This window comes from Podarcis cretensis (genome assembly GCF_951804945.1).
Source record: "Podarcis cretensis genome assembly, chromosome: 7".
Taxonomy (NCBI): Eukaryota; Metazoa; Chordata; class Lepidosauria; order Squamata; family Lacertidae; genus Podarcis; species Podarcis cretensis.
The window spans coordinates 83,595,443-83,619,334 of NC_137176.1; the positions used below are offsets into that span (position 1 = coordinate 83,595,443).

The 23,892-nt window shown below is 45.8% G+C and overlaps 2 protein-coding genes across 7 annotated transcripts in view; one reads left to right on the forward strand and one right to left on the reverse strand.

Moving 5' to 3' along the window:
- The window catches only part of CCN4 (cellular communication network factor 4), a 31,966-nt gene extending 18,815 nt beyond the window's left edge, over positions 1-13,151 (forward strand). The window contains exons 2-5 of the mRNA XM_079984452.1: positions 1,111-1,405; positions 8,203-8,460; positions 11,106-11,299; positions 12,826-13,151. Of these exons, the coding sequence (XP_079840578.1) occupies positions 1,111-1,405; positions 8,203-8,460; positions 11,106-11,299; positions 12,826-13,125 (1,047 nt within the window). The 3' untranslated portion in view covers positions 13,126-13,151. The remainder of the gene's footprint in view (positions 1-1,110; positions 1,406-8,202; positions 8,461-11,105; positions 11,300-12,825) is intronic.
- Positions 13,152-19,957: 6,806 nt separating this feature from the next.
- NDRG1 (N-myc downstream regulated 1) overlaps positions 19,958-23,892 on the reverse strand; it is an 85,689-nt gene continuing 81,754 nt past the window's right edge. For all 6 annotated transcript variants that reach the window (XM_079984408.1, XM_079984410.1, XM_079984407.1 and 3 more), the window contains exons 14-16: positions 23,576-23,611; positions 22,689-22,740; positions 19,958-21,639 (exon numbers count right to left, since the gene is read on the reverse strand). In XM_079984408.1, the coding sequence (XP_079840534.1) occupies positions 21,374-21,639; positions 22,689-22,740; positions 23,576-23,611 (354 nt within the window). In that variant the 3' untranslated portion in view covers positions 19,958-21,373. The remainder of the gene's footprint in view (positions 21,640-22,688; positions 22,741-23,575; positions 23,612-23,892) is intronic.

Consider the following 23,892-nt stretch of genomic DNA (forward strand, 5'->3'; position numbering starts at 1 on the left):
GCTCTCTAAGCACCTAGATGGGTTGATAATAAACTGTTGGTGTTCTCTGTTAGCTCTCATGTGGTGTTTAACCTTAGGTCTTGTGAGAGAGGTGTTCAGTTGCAAATTGCCATCTTGGGGAATTGGTCCTTGAGTCTTTGTCTGGGAATCACAGAGAACAGAGGGTGTGCTTATGAGGTCTCTCTCCTGAAGAGAAAACAGGCTAATGAAGTCTGTGTGGAGAGAGACAGACCTCTGATTCTAGGCCTGTTGGGAGTAATCTAATATTTCTAAGAAGATGAGCCTATGCTTGGACAAGCATATGAGTGAAGCTTTTGTATCATATTTATGGGTCTGGACAATTTTTACCCCAATAAGAGTCAGTTTTGGGGCATATAGTGGTACCTCGGGTTACGAATTTAATTCGTTCCGGAGGTCTGTTCTTAACCCAAAACTGTTCTTAACCTGAGGCATGGTTTCACTAATGGGGCCTCCCGCTGCCAGCACACCACCGGCATGCAATTTTCATTCTCATCCTGGGGCAAAGTTCTCAACCTGAGGTACTACTTCCAGGTTAGCGGAGTTTGTAACCTGAAGTGTTTGTAACCCGAAGCGTTTGTAACCCCAGGTACCACTGTATAAAGAGTCGGTTTTTTAGGCAATAAGAGTCCGTTTTTAGCTGTTTTAGCTGCCTCAAGCTCTGCAATATTAATATCTGCACTATTTCCCTCCCCTGCCCTTGTGGAAATACCTTGATAATAGTGCCGTGGGTGCCAGCACAAAATAGCTATCATGGGCAGTGGGGAAAAGACATGGCAGAGAAGAACCATAGCTCAGTGGCATATCACATGCATTGCAAGCAGATGGTCCTGAGTTCAACTCCTGGCATCACCAGGTGTGGCTGAGAAAGACTCCTGCCTGAAACCGTGGAGAGCTGCTGTCAGTCAGTGTAGACAATACAAGGTAGGCCAATTGCCTGACTGTACAAGTCCTAGGTTTCTATGTTCTCCATATCAGTCAGTATCAGCACCGGGTAGATCTGTGAAGCAGGAGAGATTAGTGAACCTGTCCGTGGATTCCTGAAGACTTCATGAGTTTCCCTGCTAAGCTTTTTCTTCTTTTCTGACCCAGGTCTTTGCCCAGAACATAACCACGACCACGACTACCATGTCACCCCCTGTCACCTCCTCCGCGACCGAGGCTTACGTGCGGACACAGTACTGTAAGTGGCCGTGTGAATGTCCGAAGACGCTGCCCGTTTGCCCGGCGGGCGTCAGCCTGATGACCGACGGCTGTGAGTGCTGCAAGACATGTGCCAAGCAGTTGGGGGAGAACTGCACAGAGGCGGACACTTGCGACGTCCACAGGGGGCTGTACTGTGACTACAGCAGAGACAGACCTAGGTACGAAATAGGAGTGTGTTCACGTAAGTGATGTACCTTTCTTTTTGCCCAAGATACGGGTCATGGGGCTTCCTGTCGGTCTGAACGTATCCCAGGCTGTTTCTTCTCTTAAAGTAGACTGAGAAAGGCAGGATATTCAGTGGTACCGGTCTTGAAAGACCTACATTGGCCCCCAGTACGTTTCTAAGCACAATTCAAAGTGTTGGTACTGACCTTTAAAGCCCTAAGCAGCCTCGGTCCAGCTCCAAGGGCCTTCTGGTGGTTCCCTCACTGTGAGAAGCCAAGTTACAGGGAACCAGGCAGAGGGCCTTCTCGATGCTGGCACCTGCCCTGTGGAATGCCCTCCCACCAGATGTCAAAGAGAACAACTACCAGACTTTTAGACAACATCTGAAGGCAGCCCTGTTTAGGGAAGCTTTTAATGTTTGATGCATTACTGTATTTTAATATTGTGTTGGAAGCCGCCCAGAGTGGCTGGGGAAACCCAGGCTGCCAGATGGGCGGGGTATAAATAAATTATTATTATTATTATTATTATTATTATTATTATTATTATACCTCCATTTTTTAACGTCTCCATTGACGAACATTTCGGTTTTAGAACGCCATAAACCCGAAAGTAAACGCTTCGGTTTTCAAGCACGCCTTGGAAGTCGAACATGCCACGCGACTTCTCCTGAGTGCAGGATCCTGAGGCCTAGCTGTCGGCTATTGAGTTTTCGGTTTGCAAACGTTTCAGAACTCGGTCTTCCGGAATGGACTGCATTCAAAAACCAAGGTGCCACTGTAAATGCAATAAATAAAATAGGAATAACCACAACAATGATGCTGTGAAGCAACGTTCAGTTTTCTTCCTCTAGCTGGGCCACCACTTTTTGATCCTTTGCTTCTGGATTTCCCTTGTTCCACTCTAGCAACATCCGGCGATGTTGCTTCTTTTTCTTTTTCTTTATGCCAGAGGTTTTCAACCTTTTTGAGTCCCCGACTCCCTTAACCAACTACATTCTTCCTGTGGCACATCTGTGGGGCTCAGGAGCCCAGTTATGTCATCTCTTGCCTGCAGAGCCAGCAGCCTCTCACCCTTTTTCGAACACCCTCCCTTGTGGAGTGTTCCCTCAGCCCCCTATTCTTGGGAGTCTTCTAAAGGTAAAGGTAAAGGAGCACCTGACCATTAGGCCCAGTCGTGACCGACTCTGGGGTTGCGGTGCTCATCTCGCTTTATTGGCCAAGGGAGCCGACGTACAGCTTCCAAGTCATGTGGCCAGCACGCCTAAGCCACTTCTGGCGAACCAGAGCAGCACATGAAAACGCCGTTTACCTTCCTGCCAGAGCGGTACCTATTTATCTACTTGCACTTGGACATGTTTTCAAACTGCTAGGTTGGCAGGAGCAGGGACCGAGCAACGGGAGCTCACCCCGTCGCGGGGATTCGAACCGCCGACCTTCTGATCAGCAAGTCCTAGGCGGGAGTCTTCTAGGCAGCTGCAACTGCCGACCCTTGTCTCTCAGCTGCCCCTCCCCACCCCAAAGAAGAGGTGCCTCCTCACACTGCCCCACAGGGCCCTGGGAAGCACCCCCTGGCCAGCCCCAGAGGCCTCATTCGCCTGGTGAGCTTGTAGCCAGGGCTGCTGCAACAAACAGCTGTGCAAGCCTTTGGGAGCCAGAGATGCAAGAGGGCATCAGAAGAAGGGAGGGAAGGAAAGAGAAACAGAGGTCAGTGTTGCCTGCAGCACCCCTGACCATCATTCAAGGCACCCCAGGGTGCCACAAGACACTGGTTGAAAACCACTGATTTATGCATTTTCCAATTTTCATTGTACACCATACATATTTCATCTGACATTGTTTCTGCGCAGATTTTCCAACCTGAACTTCAGTGGCATTCTAACAAAGCCTTAATTTGCTGCATCTCAATTAATTTCTCCACCCTTTTTTAATTCCCATCCTTTCTTACTGTTGTTCAAAGAATTACCCCTACTTGCAGGTTTACTGTAATGTCATTTCTTCTTAGATATTCTGTAAGGTATTCCCACTCTCCCCCTGCCCTTGTCTTCCTCTCGTCCCAGTTCCTTATTTTGGCTGTAAAAGGTAAAGGTAAAGGTACCCCTGCCCGTATGGGCCAGTCTTGACAGACTTTGGGGTTATGCGCCCATCTCACTTAAGAGGCCAGGGGCCAGCGCTGTCCGGAGACACTTCCGGGTCACGTGGCCAGCGTGACATCGCTGCTCTGGCCAGAGCCAGAGCCAGAGCCAGAGCCGCACACGGAAACGCTGTTTACCTTCCCGCTGGTAAGCGGTCCCTATTTATCTACTTGCACCGGAGGTGCTTTCGAACTGCTAGGTTGGCAGGCGCTGGGACCGAGCAGCGGGAGCGCACCCCGCCGCAGGGATTCGAACCGCCGACCTTTCGATCGGCAAGCCCTAGGCGCTGAGGCTTTAACCCACAGCGCCACCTGCGTCCCTTATTTTGGCTGTAGTGTTTGCTAATTCTGTGAGATCTATCAATTTGTACAACCATTGCTCTTCTGTTGGTATATTTTCATCTTTTCACACTTCTTCTTTTTCTTCTTAGCATCATTTTTTTTGCTGCTTTGGGTGGTCCAGCTCTCGGTTAAATTCAGACCAAAATATTTATTGTACGCTATTCCAGAAAATTCAAGTTCCCAACCGATTTGTAAGGTTTGAAGTTACACAGTAAACACTCCAAATGTCAGAACAGGATCGCTGGGGTATTGAAAACCTGGTTTGGCTTTGAAGCAGCGCCAAACATTGGCAAACCCAGGAGTGGGGAGGAAACATGCAGATCTGCTTACAACTCGATCTCAAGTTTGGGAATTTCCCCTCTATTTAAAACAAAATCCTACAAGCACAGCACCTCCCTCACACTCCCACACTCCCAAATGGGCAGGATCATTGTTGTAAAAATGGAAAAAAACAGAGACTCAATGGCTCAGTCCCATTTTTGTCTGCAGTTGAAACAGGATATTCTATTAAAACCACAGGAGCTGTGCGTGTTCCTGTGGGAGAGAAATAAAGCAAAACAAACTACTAGTTCTATACTGTAAGCATTTGTACAAACACCTGTGAACTCAAGACAAAAGGCGTTGGTTTTGAAAGGCTGCGGTGGCACAAGCCGTAACCTGCACCATGGATTTCACATTACCTTAAAAAGGGCTGTATTTCACCTTTGGAACATCTCATTTGCTTATGAAATGTCCCTGCTTCAATCGATCTCTGGCCTCTCAAGGTAGGATTGAAAATGTCCCCTTTCTGAAATCCTGGAGAGAACCACTGTCATTCAGTGTAGACCATACTGAGCTAGAAGGATCAATTCTTCGGCTCGGTATAAGGGCTCACCCACAGTTACCTTTTGCCCCACACTTTATAGGCATAGTCCTTGTTAAGTTGTGGGTGAACATATCAGACGACACAGCGATTCTTCAAACAGCTCTTGTTTATTCACAGGCCAGAACAGAACTGAACGGAAGGGTTCAGCCAGCCTGCTTATATAGAGCTCCACTAGAACGCAACAGTAACCATTTTCTGTAACTATCCAATCACTGAACGTCACTTTTGATCCCTTTTTTGCATACGTGGACCTGAACTATCTACAGTATCCCCCTGCTGGCCCAGGGTGAGAACTTCAGTACATAACAGTCCTCACTTTTAAAGCTCTGCGTCTGAGCACTTTTTGGAGGTTCCCCACCCCCCACCCTTTACCCCGGGAAAACCCACTCTTTAATGCCAAATCGGAACAAAGGGAAATTTGGGTTGTCAGTAGATTGCCATTCACTCTGAATGAGTTGCTAAAAAGTGTGGGATAACCAACATACTTTGGCCACCTCATGAGAAGAGAAGACTCCCTGGAGAAGACCCTGATGTTGGGAAAGATGGAGGGCACAAGGAGAAGGGGGCGACAGAGGACGAGATGGTTGGATAGTGTTTTCGAGGTTACCAGCATGAGTCTGACCAAGCTGCGGGGGGCAGTGGAGGACAGGAGTGCCTGGCGTTCTCTGGTCCATGGGGTCACGAAGAGTCGGACACGACTAAACGACTAAACAACAACAAAACCAACATACTTAAGTCTAATTAATTCATGAAGGGGTTAATGCCATAGAGTAAGCTGTCCTGCCAGGCTTAGCTAAATCAGTTCCCCTCACCTTGGGAGAAAGGAAGCCAAGGTATTGTTCCTTCGGTCTACCATGTGAACTCCTGCATGTAAAGAGGTCTGGGCTGGTTGCTCCAAGCTTAGACTGCATGGCCTTTACAAGCCATTATTGTGTTCCTGTACCACTGTACCACAGGAATTTTCACCACTGTAACTAAGCCAAGTTGTACTGCGTGGTACTGCATGTAAAACACATGAATCTCACCAGGCAAGTACTAACAGCACATGAATGTGGATTTCTCCCTTCCTCATAATATTGGAAGCTGGGGTCCAACTATGAAACTGAAAGGTCGGAGATGTAGCATTGTAGCATCATTCAGCCCGGACACTGAGGTACAGCTCTGAGGGCCTTCTGGTGGTTCCTCCACCGCAGGAAGTGAGATTACAGGGAACCAGACAGAGGTCCTTCTTGGTAGTGGCGCCCGCCCTCCCTGTAGAACGCCCTCCCACCAGATGTCAAGGAAATGAGCAACTATCTGACTTTTAGAAGACATCTGAAGGCAGCCCTGTTTAGGGAAGTTTTTAATGTTTGATGTTCTGTTGTGTTTTTAACTCTGTTGGGAGCTGCCCAGAGTGGCGGGGTATAAATAATGTATTATTATTATTATTATTATTATTATTATTATTATTATTGCCAATGGAGCTGGCTTTAACATTCCTAGAGGATAATGCCATTGGCTCCTAGTCACAATGATTAGATGCTCCTTACATGATCAGGGTTAGCATGTCTCTGGGTACCAGTTGCAAACTGGGAAACAACAGAGAGAAAGAACTACTGCCCTCGTGCTCTGCCTGTTGGGCTTCCCATAGGCATCTGGTTGGCTGTTGAGGAAGGAAGGAAGGTGATGGACCACATAGGGTTTTGGTTTAATCTGGCAGTTCTTATGTAAAGAAGTTCCTTTTCTCCAGGGAAGAAAGAAATCTGTGTAAATCAGATGGGTACTTATATGTCAGGAGCTCAGCCTACACTCGAGTAGGACCCTGGCAGAGACACATGCCCGACTGGCATGTTCCCTCCTGGTCAATCATTCGGGAGCTTCAAAAGCTTTCTTCAGCTCGAACATCACAGCAACCGATGCCAACAGACACCGGCACACTTAGGGATCTGCAGAGTTTGCACACCTTGCGTGACAGACTTCAGCAACTCAGCATTCTGGCTAATCTACTTTATTTACATATAAACGCACACGGAGCACTGCAACATGGCTCCCTCTCTCTCTAGCATCAGACAGCAAAGAGAGAAAGAACAAAGGATAATAGTCCCACTTCACAGAACACAGTAACACAAACATCCTGTCTTCATCACTTCCCACTCTGTGGAGTCAAAACACATACCGTCATGTGACAGACAATAATCCCATGACTGCAACCATGGAGCAGGAATTCTAACATTACAATCCATATATCTCACTGCCTTCTGAAAACGTCATTGTTTCACCAAGTTTTAATTAGAAAATTTAACTGGCTATTATTATTACAGTCAAACCTCAGTTCCTGAACGTTTCCGTTATCATACTTTTTGGCTCCCAAATATCAAAAACCTGGAAGTACAGTGAGGGGGGAAAGTATTTGATCCCCTGCTAAATTTGCCCGTTTGCCCTCTGACGAAGAAATGACCAGTTGTTATTCTGTTGCTATTCCTGTTGTTATTCTGTCTCTCACAGCTACAACAAACCTACCATTAAAATTATGGACTGGTCATTTCTTCATCAGAGGGCAAACGGGCAAATTTAGCAGGGGATCAAATACTTTCCCCCCTTACTGTAAGCGTTCCGGTTTTTGAACATTTTTCAGAAGCCGAACATCTGACCCAACTTCCCCTTGAGTGCAGGAAGTTCCTTCAGCCAATCGGAAGCCGTGCCTCAGTTGTTGAACGTTTTGGAAGCCGAACAGATTAGGTTCGACAACCAAGGTTTGACTGTATTGTTGCTATTATTATTATGAGGCCCTATACCCGTAGGTCTCAGGGAGCTTCACAACATAAAATTTGACTAATTTACGTTATTTCTGCATTTTTACGATTTTAAATTGCAGTGTTTTAATTTATTGTATCCCGCCTTGATAATTTAAGGAGTGGGCAGTTTACAAAAGTAAAGGTAAAGGTAAAGGGACCCCTGACCATTAGGTCCAGTCGCAAACGACTCTGGGGTTGCGGCGCTCATCTCGCTTTATTGGCCGAGGGAGCCAGCGTACAGCTTCCGGGTCATGGGGCCAGCATGACTAAGCGAACCAGAGCAGCACACGGAAACACCGTTTACCTTCCCGCCAGAGCGGTACCTATTTATCTACTTGCACTTAATGTGCTTTTGAACTGCTAGGTTGGCAGGAGCAGGGACCGAGCAACGGGAGCTCACCCCGCCGTGGGGATTTGAACTGCTGACCTTCTGATCGGCAAGCCCTAGGCTCTGTGGGTTAGACCACAGAGCCACCCGCGTCCCTTATAAGTAAATAGATAACCTGCCCTTGTCTGGTGCTGAAGGGAAGGGAAGGGAAGGGAAGGGAAGGGAAGGGAAGGGAAGGGAAGGGAAGGGGAGGGAGGGAAAATCTGTGTATTAAAAACCTGATTGCCGCTGTGATATCAGATGTCATGTGAGCCTGGGCTTTTGAAACTCTCTCTCTCTCTCTTTATGCATTTCCCCTCTTCCTTTTGTAGAAATTGTTGGCCTCGACTGCATCCTCGATGGGGTCAGGTACAAGAACGGACAGTCCTTCCAGCCCAATTGCAAGTACAATTGCACCTGTATCGGAGGAGCAGTGGGCTGTGTCCCCACCTGCAGAGACTCCAAGCCACCCCTCGTTTGGTGCCCCAACCCCAAACAGATTAAGCTGAAGGGGCAATGCTGCGAACAGTGGGTCTGCGACGACTCCAAGAAAATCAGAAAGACTTCCCCACGGCACATCTCCTCTGCAGGTATTGGCGGTGTGTGTGTGTGTGTGTGTGTGTGTGTGTGTGTGGAGCACGTGAGGAGGGGCAACTTTCTAAGACTTTCTAAGACTTAGGGGCAAACTCCCTGCAGCATGGAGTCCGAGGTATAACTTGTTCCACCCTTTCTCTACAACGAAAAGAAAACAAATTGAAACCAACAGCCACTTGAAGGCTGGGCTTGGAGGGAATTGAGAAGAGGTGCTGAATTTTTTACCTGCTGGCCCTTTTCCAGCTCAACATTTGCGTGGACAGGCGGAGTCCCCAGATTCCGAGTGGTCCCCCCCCCCCCACATCATGTGGAATAACGACTCTAGACAACGTGCTATGGGATTAAATTGGCCACAACTTTATTAAATTTCAAATGTGGGTAGACCTTGGCTCAGGCATTGGGCGTTCTCCCTCCCCAGTCCCCAGCCAGGGACCTAGGGAGCATCAGGGTTATCCAGTGTTTGTGTGGGGGATGGGCCGGCTCTGGAGAACATATGTTCAAGCAGAGATAGCCGCCCCCGTTACGCCGCCGCAGGGGAGAGCAATGACGACCTTTCGGCGTACGGCCAAAGCCTCCCTTCAAAAACCCCTTTAACAGGGAACCCTGGTATAGCCGCTGCAAAGAGGAAGATGGACTAAAGGATTCCGCCCAAGGCCTGATACCGCCAAAGTTGTGACATTTTGCTACGGGAAAGGCGAAACCTGCCAATGCAGGGAAATTCCTTTCCGGCCCTTTAACAGCGACCTTATCGTAGCAGCGCCCGCATACCTGTGGAGACAGGTTAACCTGCAAAACCTATGAAGAAAAGTTAACCTGCAAAAGAAGACATTAACTGAGGGTGGGTAGGGTGGGAGAAGCTCTGGAGCCAAGTGAGGATTCCCAGGTAAGATGCACCCTCTATTGTGTGGGCAGGTAATCCCTCCCCCTACCTGGCCTGGTTTCCCTGGCGACACTTCCCCCAGGTGGGATTGGACAACTGACTGAGGTTGGCGGAGACCTCCAGGTATCCCACCTGAGGGAAGGCAAAGCCTATGCTGATGGGGCCACTCCAGATCCAGGGCTGCACGCGTCCACGCAAAGGGCGCCCCCCGTTTTAAGCGGGGAGCGGTCATTGCCCTTCCAAGGTGGTTTTCCTCCAGCAGGGAAAATGGTAGAAAAGCTGTATCATACAAGGGCAGACCACTGCTTCATCTAGCTCACATTTAAGCCACATTCGCACTATACAGTCATACGTCGGGTTACAGATGCTTTAGGTTTTGTTTTTTCGGGTTACGGACTGCCAAAACCCAGAAGTACTGGAACGGATTACTTCCAGGTTTTGGTGGTTGTGCATGCGCAGAAACACTAAACCACGCTTTGTGCATGTGCAGAAGTGCCGAATCGCAACCCGTGCGTGCACAGACGCGGGTTGCAAAAGCTGCGGGTTGCGAACGTGCATCCCACACGAATCACGTTCACAACCCAAGCATCCACTGTACATTTAAACAAGCATCGTACCACTTTAAGCAGACATGGCTCCACCTCCCCCAAGAATCCTGGGATCCGTAGTTTTTTAAGGGTGCTGTGAGTTGTTAGGAGACCCCAAGTCCCCTCACAGAGCTACAATTGCCAGAGTGGTTTAACAAAAAGAAAAAAGAAAAACCAAAAGCCACCAGAATGCCTATATATACATAATATCGGTATGTACATTTTTTATATCTTTGTATGTTACTTTGGATTTTTTGTAGCTATGTATATTACAAAGTGTCTATGTTTATATGATTTAGAACCACGCACAGCTGATGAAGCCCCTTCGGGCGAAACAGGGGAATATCTAGGAATCCTTGTCTCGTCTGCCTGTGCCAGCATCCATCAGTGCCAGGTTCTTTTGTCTGCCAACCCAATCATCTTCATTAGACACTTAGAAGATTATTTCATGCCACTCTTCTAAGCAATACGACAGACAGAAAAATACAAGAGAAGATGAAAAAAATTAGAAAAGAATGTACTACAGCACTGACAATATAGGATTTGTATTTTGTACATACTGGACTTGGTAGTCAACTGGAAAGCTACATTTTAATATATTATGTCACAATGTTGATTTTGACATTATAAGAAGCTGTATCTAATTTTTGAGAAATAAAGGTAAAGGGACCCCTGACCATTAGGTCCAGTCATGACCGACTCTGGGGTTGCGGCAATCATCTTGCTTTACTGGCCAAGGTACAGCTTCTGAGTCATGTGGCCAGCATGACTAAGCTGCTTCTGGCGATCCAGAGCAGTGCACAGAAACACCGTTTACCTTCCTGCCAGAGTGGTACCTATTTATCTACTTGCACTTTAACGTGCTTTCGAACTGCTAGGTTGGCAGGAGCAGGGACTGAGCAACGGGAGCTCACCCCGTTGTGGGGATTCAAACCGCCGACCTTCTGATCAGCAAGTCCTAGGCTCTGTGGAGTGCCCAGAGTGCCACCAGCATCCCCTTTTGAGAAGCAGTTTCTAGTAAATAGCTTTGCAATTGTTACTATACGGCCTATTATATTTATGTGTTTTTTTCAATTAGAGCGGTTTAACAACCAATTCCTCTTCACAGGGAATTCCTGAGGCTGGCGCCTAAGCTCACCTAATGCCATGTGTTCCTTTCCTCTCTTTTTTACAGTTTACGAAGGGGAAATTGAGTCGTGGCAGAAAAACTGCATCCTCCACACCTCTTCCTGGAGTCCCTGCTCGAAGACCTGCGGGATGGGCACGTCCCAAAGAATCACAAACGAGAACGACCAGTGCCGTCTGACAAAAGAGAGCAGGCTCTGTAACATGCGCCCATGTGAAGAGGACATCGCCAAGCACATTAAGGTATGGGATAATACAGGCAGAAATCCTCCTTGTTGCTCTTGCTTCACCACATTAAGCACACTAAGGTACTGCTTGTAGGACTGCTCTTGTTTCCCCATCCACCCACAAGAAGCTCCCACAATTTCTCCGCAACAGCCAATAGCTTTTTATGGTATCTCCAGATGATGCCATTTCTACAGTAAGTCCTTGGCTTCTAGTGTTTTTACACATTCCCTTCCCAGGTGTGGTCACTTCCTTATTTACTTAAAGGTAAAGAGACCCCTGACCGTTAGGTCCAGTCATGGCTGACTCTGGGGTTGTGGCGCTCATCTCGCTTTATTGGCCAAGGGAGCCAGCATACAGCTACCGGGTCATGTGGCCAGCATGAACCAGAGCAGCACACAGAAACACCGTTTACTTTTTCGCCAGAGTGGTACCTATTTATCTACTTGCACTTTGACGTGTTTTCAAACTGCTAGGTTAGCAGGAGCAGGGACCGAGCAACGGGAGCTCACCCCGTCACGGGGATTTGAACCGCCGACCTTCTGATCGGCAAGTCCTGGGCTCTGTGGTTTAACCCACAGTGCCACCCGCGTCCCTTATTTACTTAGGCTATCCAATTGCAGCTCTGTCCTGTCCAAAGAAATGGACAACATGATGGGGTATGAGGCTTCAGGGAACCAGCTTCCTCCCCCCCCCCCACCTCTTTGGCAGTAGATAAGCAGAACAAAGAGAAAGGAGTCTCTTACCAGTTAGAAACTTTGATGATCACAGAGAGAGAACAAAGAATCCATTGCTAGGAATGACGGTGCTCCTAATTAAGGGTTTCACCCACTTCCTCCCTAGTCACCCATGTCACTACCGCATCTTGTAACCTGATCTCACAACCACTGTGCTTTCTGTGCCGCCACCTTATCTGCTCTTCTTGACATTGTGCTGAGCGGTGAATGCTTTCCAGTGACAGTGAGTCTGTTAACTCTGTCTCTCCCAGTGCTTCTCCTCCTAGCTGTTCCCCATTCAGTATTTCCCAGCTTCTGCCTTCTAAACTATGACCCTCTGCAAACCGCTGTTCCAAATCTATACTGTGGGAAGATTCAGGCTCCCACCATTCCTCCTCAGTGCAGCCCTCCTCAGCACGGTCCCTGACATGGAGGCACAGAGGCTTCTGGGAGTTGTGGTTTTAATCAAGGGGTTTTGCAACTGGGAACGAAGACTGCATAACCCAGGGATAGTCTACCTATAAACCTCTAGATGTTGTTGGATGCTAGCCAGCATGGCCAGTGGTCAGCGATGAAGAGAGCTGAGAGTTTCTAGCACTTTCCAGCCTCTTCATAGTTCTTGGAGAAGTTTTATTCTGTTTTCAAAGTTTTGTTCTGTTTTTAATGTTCTGTTGAAAGCCGCCCAGAGTGGCTGGGGAAACCCAGCCAGATGGGCGAGGTAGAAATAATAAATTATTATGAGTATTACTATTACTGGAAGCGTAAATAAAAATGTTTAATCGATCAAGTTGATTGCTATCATCTCTCTCTCTCTCATGTTGTTTCTAGCCTGGAAAGAAATGCTTAGCAGTGTACAGGAGGCAGGAGCTGATGAACTATACTCTGTCGGGATGCGTGAGCAAGGCAGCTTACCGGCCGAAATACTGCGGCGTCTGTGTGGACAATCGCTGCTGTACTCCGTACAAGTCGAAGACCATCAACGTGAGCTTCAAGTGCCCAGATGGGACCGGGTTCTCCAAGAAAGTCATGTGGATCAACGCCTGCTTTTGCAACCTGAGCTGCAAGAGCCCCAACGACATTTTCGCTGACTTAGCTCATTATCACGATTACTCCGAAGTTGCTAATTAAGTTGGCTGGGTATGATGGCATGCGCAGGGAGGGAGGGAGGGAGGGAGGGAGGGAGGGAAGCGAGCGAGAGGGGACTACTACGTTTTATTGCTCTGATTTTACAGAGGGTTGAAAATAAAAGAGAATCTTCCGTCTGCTGTAGGTGAAAGCAAAACCATTTGTTGATTTAAATCCCTTTTTTTTTCTTTCCTTTTAATCATCCTGGCCTAAGTCTGCATTGATTCATCCTGTCATTTTAAATGCTTTTTTAACAACAGGATTTTCTGCGGAATGCCCTGGTTCTCAAATATTTTCTGTTCTCCGGGCTGCAGTGTAGACCTTTTGAATTATTATTTCCTTTGAGGTTTTTAAGCAGAGGTTGGATGGCCATCTGTCATGGATGCTTTAGCCGAGTTTCCTGCGTTGCCGGGGGTTGGACTAGATGACCCTCAAAGTCCCTTCCAACTCTATGATTCCATTACTCTTTTTAAAGTGCAGGACTTCATCTACATAAAACACTTCTTGCCCGTTTACAGGGGTACCTTGGTTTACAACCATAATCTGTTCCGGAGGTCCATTTGTAAACCAAAACAGGTTGTAACCCAAGGCACACTTTCACCAATGGGGCCTCCAAAAATTTTTTGTTCATAAAAAATGGGTTGTAATCCAAAAAAAGGTTGCAAACCGGGACACACACTTCCTGGTTTGAAGTGTTTGTAATCCAAAATGTATGCAAACCAAGGTACCACTGTATTTTCTTTAAACAGGATTTCTATACCGCTTAATCCTCAAAACCTCTAAATGCTTCACATTAAATAGACATTAAAACGTACCAATTAAATCAGATGTTAAAAACAAGTTGGCTTATAAATATAAATAAGATCAGCCATTTTTCACACAAACACACAAACTTTTTTTTTTTAAAAAAAAATACATATTAAACGGCATGCCAAATTTGCATGTGTGGGTTGGCTCGCCTAAACAACAATGTTTTTAGCAGGTGCTGAAACCAGTACAGCAAAGACACCCGTCTCGTATCAATGGGCAGGGAGTTCCAGAGCGTACTTGCAACCACAGTGAAGGATCGATTCCTTGCACCTAGCACAAGTTGGGTAGCACTTCCCCAGTGACTTGGGCCTACTCTTTTTGTGAGCTTACAGGGCATGCTGCTCTTGTGAAACACCCGCTCAGCTCAGTAGAAGCAAGTCCAAATCACCACTGGATTGGGATGGCTTTCTACATCTGTTCAATGGGGCTGTTGCAACATCCTTGGACCCACACTTTAGCTCTGGTTCCCATGCACTGGAGAATTGCATTTAAGGGATGGAACAGCCTGTGATCTGAGGAGAGTCTGGCAGCAGAAGAGGCACCACAATTATCTCATGCTACACAGACTTCTCAACAAAGCGTTGCCCAGGCAGGCCACAGTCCCTATTCATTGAGTTCTGAAAGTCCCTATTGTGAGATGGCGCATGACGGTCACATTGTGCAATGGGCAGCTACGAGCGGCCCAGAAGAACAAAGCGCCTCTTCAGAAATCTGCACTGCAAACAATGCTCCCAAGGTGAGATGGTACAGAAAAGGGGAAAACATTGAGGAGGCCAGGATTGGGTTAAGTGGGAAATGCCTCCCTCAAAAGGAGGTTGGAGACAGACAACGGTTTGCGAGAGGGTTCAAAGTGGTTGTTGAGAAGGGACACTTATTTCCATGTTGCACAGAGCTCTTTCGTGCTTTCCTTGTGTCTCAGGCTAAACGGGTTTTTGGAAATGAATGGGACAGGCAGCTACCGAAATTGGATTTCAGGTCGCCCTTAAAGGCAAATCTTCCTAAGTCACACTTCCAGAAACAACAAGTGCTGGACTACTGCAAATTTTAAGGTGCGGTTCTCCACCCAAGCGGTGTGTACAGAAATGTCTATATCAGGATAAAGTGCACGTAATGATGCATATTATAGTGAAAATAACACAAAAAGGCATTCTATTTAGGGAACACTAATTGGAAGCTGTGGAAGTTGTGTGGAACATTCGGGTTACAAAGAACGTTTGCAAACTGGAACACTCACTTCTGAGTTAGTGGCATTCTGGAGCCAAAACGCTCAATTCAAAAGGAATTTGGGATCCAAGGTATAGCTGTATAAACTCTGGATCTCCCCCACTTGCCCTGCTCTGACTGATCCAGCAATGGGGGGTTGTTAAAAGCAAGTAAGGCAGTACCTTCTGTGGCTCCCCCACAACTTTCTGCCCCAAACACAGCAGGCCGATTCATTTATCATCGAATCCAAAGGTGCCCTTCAGCACGGCAAATGTAGCTTCCGTTAGACTGTCACAAGAGACTGACCCCAATCGTAACCTCCTGCTGGACACTTCCAGGCACGAGTCACACAGACTGTCCTCCTTTGCTTGGGCAGGAATAGGATTTGGTCCGTGTCAAATGTGGGTCTGCCAACAAGGTTTCGGTGTTCATGTCACTCTGCCTTGCCAAGGGCTTTTCACAGCAGCAGGTGTGTGCCCAGTTATCTCAAGGAGGATTTGATTGTATCCTGCCCCGTCTTAAAGCTAAGCTGCTTACAGAACGAGCAGGGCCCATGTCCCCCGTAGACGGGACAATTATCTGTATCTGGGACAAGGCTCAGAAATAGCATAATGTACGCTTGGCAAAAGCGTCACGTTGTGGCGGCTTGTTCTAAGCAGACGGCACATGTGAACGTGCTTCTCCTCTTCTGTACCTGAGCTGCCCCCACAGCAGTAGAGTTCTGTCACGAAGAGGTGGGCTTCGTCAAACAGGTAGATTTTTTAGAAACAAAACGGATGGAGAAAGGAAAACTCTTCTGCCTTGTCAGGAATACATTCAAAATTAAGGTTCTTGAAAGCTCCAGGCTTTAATTGGATAAATTAATGTATCCATGCATAAGTCAAATGTGTGTTGATCTGTCAGCATGCAACACCAGCCACACCCCAGGAAATGGCTTAGACTGGATGGCTAAAGCAGCTGGGGACACCTGATTGATTGCACAAAACAAATGAAATACCGCGAAAATCCCTGAAACGAGAAGTAATTGACTATAAATATTATCTTATGGGAATCAACTAGTCTTTAACATCAGCAGTAACATCTAGACCACGGGAGCGTTTCAGCCCTGTTCAAATCTAAAGTTTGTTTAAATCTAAAACAGCTTTATCTTGTATTCCTTTCTTTGAATTTGTGCCACTTAGGTTTTTAAACCTTTTTGTAAAAGCAGCACTAGAATTTTCACAGTTGAGTCCTTAACCCTTTATTCTTGTGCTTTGCTTTCTTCAAGCTGAGCTTTGTTTAAAACTTGTTATTTAGGTTTTCAAACCTTTTTTGTAAATTCAGTATTAGAAACTGTACTTTTTGATCAATCCTTTATTACTGAGCTTTGCTTTACCTAGGTCGAGCTAGGATTACAATACATCAGAATTTTGGGGGTTCTACCCTTGTTTGAATTTCGGTCATTTAAAGTTTATGATTTTTCTATTTCCTTCTGAAGAAACTGAATAGTTCAGTGGAACGAGGTTTGTAGCCGGCATCCCATTAAGGCTTTGTTCTATTTTAGGTTTTTCTAATTTTTTCCTTAAGCTTTTTGATTTTATTATTTAGTTGATTTCCACAAGATAATATTTATAGTCGATTACTTCTTGTTTCGGGACGCAGGTGGCGCTGTGGGTTAAAGCCTCAGCGCCTAGGACTTGCCGATCGAAAGGTCGGTGGTTCGAATCCCTGCGGCGGGGTGCGCTCCCGCTGCTCGGTCCCAGCGCCTGCCAACCTAGCAGTTCGAAAGCACCTCCGGGTGCAAGTAGATAAATAGGGACCGCTTACCAGCGGGAAGGTAAACGGCGTTTCCGTGTGTGGCTCTGGCTCGCCAGAGCAGCGATGTCACGCTGGCCACGTGACCCGGAAGTGTCTCCGGACAGCGCTGGCCCCTGGCCTCTTGAGTGAGATGGGCGCACAACCCCAGAGTCTGTCAAGACTGGCCCGTACGGGCAGGGGTACCTTTACCTTTACCTTACTTCTTGTTTCAGGGATTTTCACAGAATTTCATTTGTTTTGTGCATTTCTCAGTTCCGTGACGTGTCTTTTTTCTATTGAGGACACCTGATGGGTCTCAAACCCTCTGTGAGTTAGGGACTTGCAAAGACAGGCTCCAGCAGATTGTGTGGACCAGAACCAATAGTGGGTCCTATGGTCAAAGAGGCAGTTTCTGCACGTACAGTAGAGGGAAGTGATGGTCAGATGGGGCTCCGCAACCTGGGAAGGTAGCCCATCTAGGAGAAAGAAAATATCCTTCTCCTTGACCCTAAATCTTTGCTGCCTTGCAGAATATCTTTGGGAGAAGAAAAGGCCAAGGAGTAAACCCTACACAAATCCAGAGTCGATCCCTAAGATGGTTGCATGGCATCTTGTAGGTCTCATTCTGGAAACTGCTGCAGCTGAGCTGGTGCCAAACGCATTGCTCTGCTTTCCTTTGGATCACATCAGGGAGGTCGAGAGGGGGGTCTTGTCGTCGGAGCAGGCCAGGACCTCCGTATACCTGAAGGAACGTCTCCACCTCTATTGCTCAGCCCACTGAGGTCCACCTATAAGGGTCTTCCGCTGGTTCCCTCACTGTGAGAAGCGAAGTTAAAGGCTAAGGGCCTTCTCGGTAGTGGCACCCTCCCTGTGGAACACCCTCCCTTAGACATCAAGCAGATAAAAGGACTACACAACTTTTAGAAGACATCTGAAGGCAGCCCCGTATTGGGAGGTTTTTAATGTTTGATGCTTTATTATGTTTTTATATATGCTGCAAGCTGCCCAGAGTGGGGAAAGCCAGCCAGATGGGCGGTGTATAAATAAAATGATGATGATGCCCAGGCTTGCATCCTGGGGAGGTCATTTAGGTGCTGCTAACACAGTGATTTAACTTTACCCCGGAGGTGCACTCCATTGCTTCTTGAGACAGTCAGGTGCCAGCAACAGTGCTAGGTAAGGCGATATGCATGTGGATTGTCCCATATTCTCTGGCTCCCCCAGATTAGGCTGATAAGGACTTTTCTCAGTGTAGCCTAGGGCTGAGGCACCTGAAACCCTCCAGCTACTGCTGGACTCCCATTCCTATATTCACGGACCATTGGTCACACTGGCTGGGACTTCTGTTAAGTTGGGAATCCAACAGCTAGAAGGCCATAGGTTCTCAACTTTGGGTTCTCAGATGTTCTTGAACTACAACTCTCATCATCCTTGACCACTCACCATGCTGGCTAGGAATGATGGCTACTGCAGTGCAATGTCTGAGAAAGGATGCTGTAGACAAATCTGAGCTAGATCCACCCATGACCTGACTCTATACAGGACAGCTTCCTATGACCAACCCTATTGTAAATCACCTAGGAAATTATTCATAAATGAAATCAGTTGCGATTCTCAAGGTTGTCTTCTTCCCAGTTGAAGTTAATGGTTGCACATGCTGCCTTCAACATAGCCAGACCCACCCAAATTAGGCACATCCCCGATTTTCCTGTGTCACTGAAAAAGGTGCACATCCCAGTGTTCTTGTGAGACCAGGCAAATTTGAAGGTTGCTTTGGGCCTGGTCATCCTAACCTACAGGAAGTGAAGGGTAAATATAAATGTGGTTGTGGGGAAAGTCTTCCACAGCAGAATATATGCTATGCTTGGAAAAGGTCCCATCAGCAGGTAGGTGGGAACAACTCCTACCCAACATGTTGTAGAACTAGCGCCTGTCAATGCACTGTATATCATTCAGTATCTTGTCTCCAACCAGTCAACTGGATACTTCTGGATCCAAAACCCACAAACTTATTTCCAACCCCTGACTGTCAGTATCGGACTCTGAATATGGGCATTCTGTTTAGCATCTTGGCCAACAGCCATAGGTATAGTTTTATCAATATGCCCAACTAGTGGCCATCATCACTTCTCAGGGTATGCAGTAAATTCCAAAAATGTGCTGTCAACTAGTACTTCCACTTTTCTGTTTTGAAACTACCACCAATTTCCTTCGTTGAGTGACCCACCATTATAGTAACATGGGCTGGGGACAGAGAGAAATCTATTTGCTCAGCCTGTACAATTCATATTACCTGCTTTCATAACCATTTTTTTAAAAAGCAAAAGCTAACTAGTCCAAATGCGTTAGGTTTTGCATTTCACAAGTCATTTTATTGGTCTTTTCTATACCTTTTCCTATGTTCTATCCTCTTTTAGATGGGTCAACCAGAACTGCAGCCATTTTTATGAAGGAAATTAGGGTCATGCTTTTTCTCTTCTTTTACACTGCTGCCAACTAAGTTGACATTTACAGCAAGCTGTCCATCAAACAGCCATGTTACCTTTCCTGGCCAAAACAGCAAATCTCACACCATCAGCATTAAAATATGAAATTCTCAACAACACCACGTTTTACACTTGCTTATATTAACCAGGCAACACAATTTTGTTTCCCAGTTTGGATGGTTCTGACTACTCTGGATCTTGAATAATTTTTTGTTATCGGCAAACTTATCTATGGCATGGCTCACCCAATCCAGGTCATTTTAAAAGTACTATCAAGCTCCAGTACAGAACTAATTTCTCCGCAATGTGAAAATGGTCCATTTATCTGCTTCCTGATGTTTAACCCATTGATGATCCATAAGAGAATGCACTCAAGGCAGTTTAAGTGATCCATACGAGTAGTGAGGTGCATTTTCAACCACCAGAGATGGACTTTTTGTTGTGTAGGGTCAACTGAAGTGCAGGGCCAACTGAAGTTGGACAGTCAAACTCATTGTTTTTTTAATCCTTATCCCAAAGATCACCATCATTTTCAGGACACAAAATAGATGCAAAACCACTGCAAAGTTACAAATTTATTTTTGAAATAAATACAAATAATTCATTAATAAACTTTTCTGAAATAGACAAGTTTCACCTCTCAATTACCATCTGTTCCTCCTCTCCGTGAACCACCTAAGAAACTCTGCAGTTGTCATTTTAAAAATAGGTGATTTGCCTACACTAGAGTTTAGTTCTCTTTGAAATACCAAAGATATTCAGGTGTAGAGATGCTTGATGTTTTAAATGCTTGATACCCCAAAATCATGAGCCATATTACAAATTGTGAAGTAGCAAATAGAAAGCCAGTGAAAAATAATCTGTAAAAAAACAACAACCATTCTATGCTGGAGATCTGTTGCGATGCCCACTGCTCCCCAAAATGCAGCTCTGCAGACATCAGGAAAGGCTGCAGAATCAATACACCTCTACATTCACAGTCATAAAAATCTCCATTGCAGTCATGCACTTCTCGCTCATGAATAGTATGGAAAGTATGCATCCAGCACTAGGTCTTAATCCTGAAATGGTAAGGGGCTGACCAACCTGGCAGCTGACTATAGAGCACTTTATAATCATTACACAACTTTTCCACCTTCTAAGACAATTTACTGCTGGTCCCCCAACCACCACACGCATTACCCTAAGTGGCCACAAGGCCAACTCATTTTGTCATCTCCAAACATCTTTTTGAGGTCCAAAACGTAAGACCAAGTGCTGGCATGCTTTTGACAATAAATTGAACCTTGGCCTTTACTTGCTCAAGCAGTTTTAGTTCTAAAAGGAGAAAGACTGCCGCTAAATAGCATGAAGGCTTAAGATTTTGTTTGCCTGAAATGGCAATACATTCCCTATTTTAATTTATATATATATATATATATATATATATATATATATATATATATAAAAATCATGTAGGAAAACAGGCCTTGAACACTACTCACAAGGCCAGAGACAAAATCTCATTCGATTAATATGTACAGATTTGGGTAAATCCACCTTCAACCTGACTTTCAGACTTTTTCTAAAAGTCTCAAGTCATGCATTGTTTCCCCCAAAGCAAATTATTTAAAATCACATTGGGAAAGGGCTTTTTTTTTAATAGTGTAAAAAAGGGAGGGGGGCAAGAGATGGATCATCTTCAAAGGCTTTGTTTCTGAACAAGACCCTAGGTAGCTTAGGTTTCAATCTTGGTGATCAAATGCTGTTAGCTTCACCACTGGACAAGTTTTAAAGCAATCTAGAATTAGTTGGAGAACAGAATAGCAGCAACCTCTGTTAAGGGAACAGAGAAACTTGAGATGCCTGCTTTATTGGTCCCTGCTGAACTCTAGGTGGGGGACAGAGTCATGTGTTACAGAAAACACTTTAGGTTAAGTATCAAGATACACAGTAGGTGGTGGTTAGGTCTCACTTCCAATTCAAGCCCCTTTCATTTAACAAGAAACTTCCATCGACTTGGGGCTGGGCTGCTCAGTGTTGTTTGCAGAGTTGGGAGTGAGCTCAATGTGAGTGTCAGTGTGAGCACGACTCCGGACGTTATCGCCAGTGTGGGACCTGCTCCTGGCACCCTCGCCAGTGTGGGCTCTGCTGCGGTTTCCTTCGCCAGTGTGGGACCTGCTCCTGCCCCCTTCAAGGGAGGAGACACTGGAACCAGATGCTGTGCGGGATCTCATCAGCCTGGTCATGCTTGCAGAAGGCACTGCAAAGGAAATGCAAGTGACGGGTGAAGATTAAAAGAAAAAAGAAAAAGTCCTCCTGTATTGGTTAATGCAAATTATGAAGATCGGTGACCAAAATAGGCAACACATAAGACAGAAAATTAGATATGGAAGTGCATGTAATCCAAGGGTTGGGAGAAAGATATGGAATATATATAGACCATTAATAAGAAACACTGGGGAAGGAAGATGTGCTTGCATGAAAGAGTTTAAGGAAAGCACACAGCCAAGTCAAGGAACAAGAACCTGAAGGAAGATTTGAGGGGAAATTGACCCAAGTGCCTAGGAACAAAAATGGATTGCAGTAGGAAGTGGATTAAGAAGGGAGGTTTGAAAGCCTAAGGACAGTAAACCACAATGCTGAGGTCAAAAGTGACACTGGGATGTATTTGTGTGTGTGTGATGCATATGTGAGGCAGTGTGGTGTAGTAGTTAGGGTGCTGGACTACTGAGTACAACTCAGCCATGAAGCTTGCTGGGTGACCTGGAGCCAGTCACTGTCTCTCAGTCTCACCTACTTCACAGAGTAAATCAAAAAGTAAATCTAAATCAAGAAGCAAGACGGGGAGTTCTGAATAGGACAATCATGAGGCGGATTCAAAGTGTGTTAACCACAACACTTTAGACCTTTCTGCTTGCTATCAGCAGGTCTAAGACAAGCAGGCACATGTAGAGATGTGAGTGGTGCAGCTTGTGTACATGCCATCTCCCCAAATGTATATAATAATAATAATTTATTATTTATACCCCGCCCACCTGGCTGGGCTTCCCCAGCCACTCTGGGCGGCTTCCAACAAAATATTAAAATACAGTAATATTCACTATAAACACCTGAACATGGCTAATGTGCTGCTCCAGTTTGGGACAAAGTTGATATCCCTTTAAGGGAGTCCAATACCGATGCACCCAAACTTGTACATTTAAAAACCCAACAATTCTGGAACATAACTTTCACCAACAAGCAAGATCAGTTTAGTATGGCAGCTTGAGAGGACACTGCACATTTATTTCAAAAGAAACGTGTACTTACTGTATCCCATGCCCTGTATGAAGTACTTGAATGCTTCAGCGAGCTTTGCAGGCTGTTAAAAGAAAATAACATTTTTTTAAAAAAGCTGCAAGTTACCAATGGCAAAGTGTTTTCAGTTTTGGACTCCAATCTTCCAGTAACAGTAAGCCATGGAAATTTGAAAATGCTACCATGGCATGTTATCACTGCTAGGCCAGAAGCCAATCTCCTTTAAAAAGTGTGTGCTTGTTAAAACTCCTGCTAGTGGGTACACATAACTGAGCAAGAAGACTGGAGGTTTTGATGTGCGTTGCATCATCGTAGAGAGAAGTGCAATGCATCTATGGTGATCTTTTATTGAGAGGGTGGGGACGACCATTTGGAGGGCAGGGCTACCATGGAAGCATTTTGGAAAGGATGTATATTTTAGAAAGTGGTTGCAAACAGAGTTTGGCATTCTGTAACAGGGTTTCTAAGAAACCTATCACTGCAAAGCTATAGTACTCAAGGCCAAACCAGTAATACTAGGTTTTACAGTGGTGCCTCGCAAGACGAAAAGAATCCGTTCCGCGAGTCTCTTCGTCTAGCGGTTTTTTCGTCTTGCGAAGCAAGCCCATTAGCGGCTTAGCGGCTTAGCACTATTAGCGGCTTAGCGGCTTAGAAAAAGGGGGGGGGAGGGGAAAAAAGTCGGAAAAACTCGCAAGACATTTTCGTCTTGCGAAGCAAGCCCATAGGGAAATTCGTCTTGCGAAGCACCTCCAAAACGGAAAACCCTTTCGTCTAGCGGGTTTTTCATCTTGCGAGGCATTCGTCTTGCGGGGCACCACTGTAATTCGTAGAAGAGTGTGATTTCACTCTTGTCATTGTGTTCCCCACCCCATCATGCATTCTCTTTAGTAAGATCTTACCTGAGAAACCTGAGGAAGACCACCACAGTCAGCCATCTGCAAAAATTAATAAAAGTATCAATCAATTATTTATTGTGTTTGACTAAAAGCCATTACAAATTCAGTTACAGATCCAGCAAGTCAATTAAAACCTGTTAAAAGAAATCCAGAGATATACATCCATTTACAATAGGTCAAATTAATTTATCACCTGCACAGTTTACAGCATTGTCTTTTATATAGCTAGCATGAATACTTTTAGCAGCTTTAGCAAATAGGGCTGTTTCGTATGTGACATGCGGATCACAGTCAGATAATAGCCAATGTATTTTCACTTC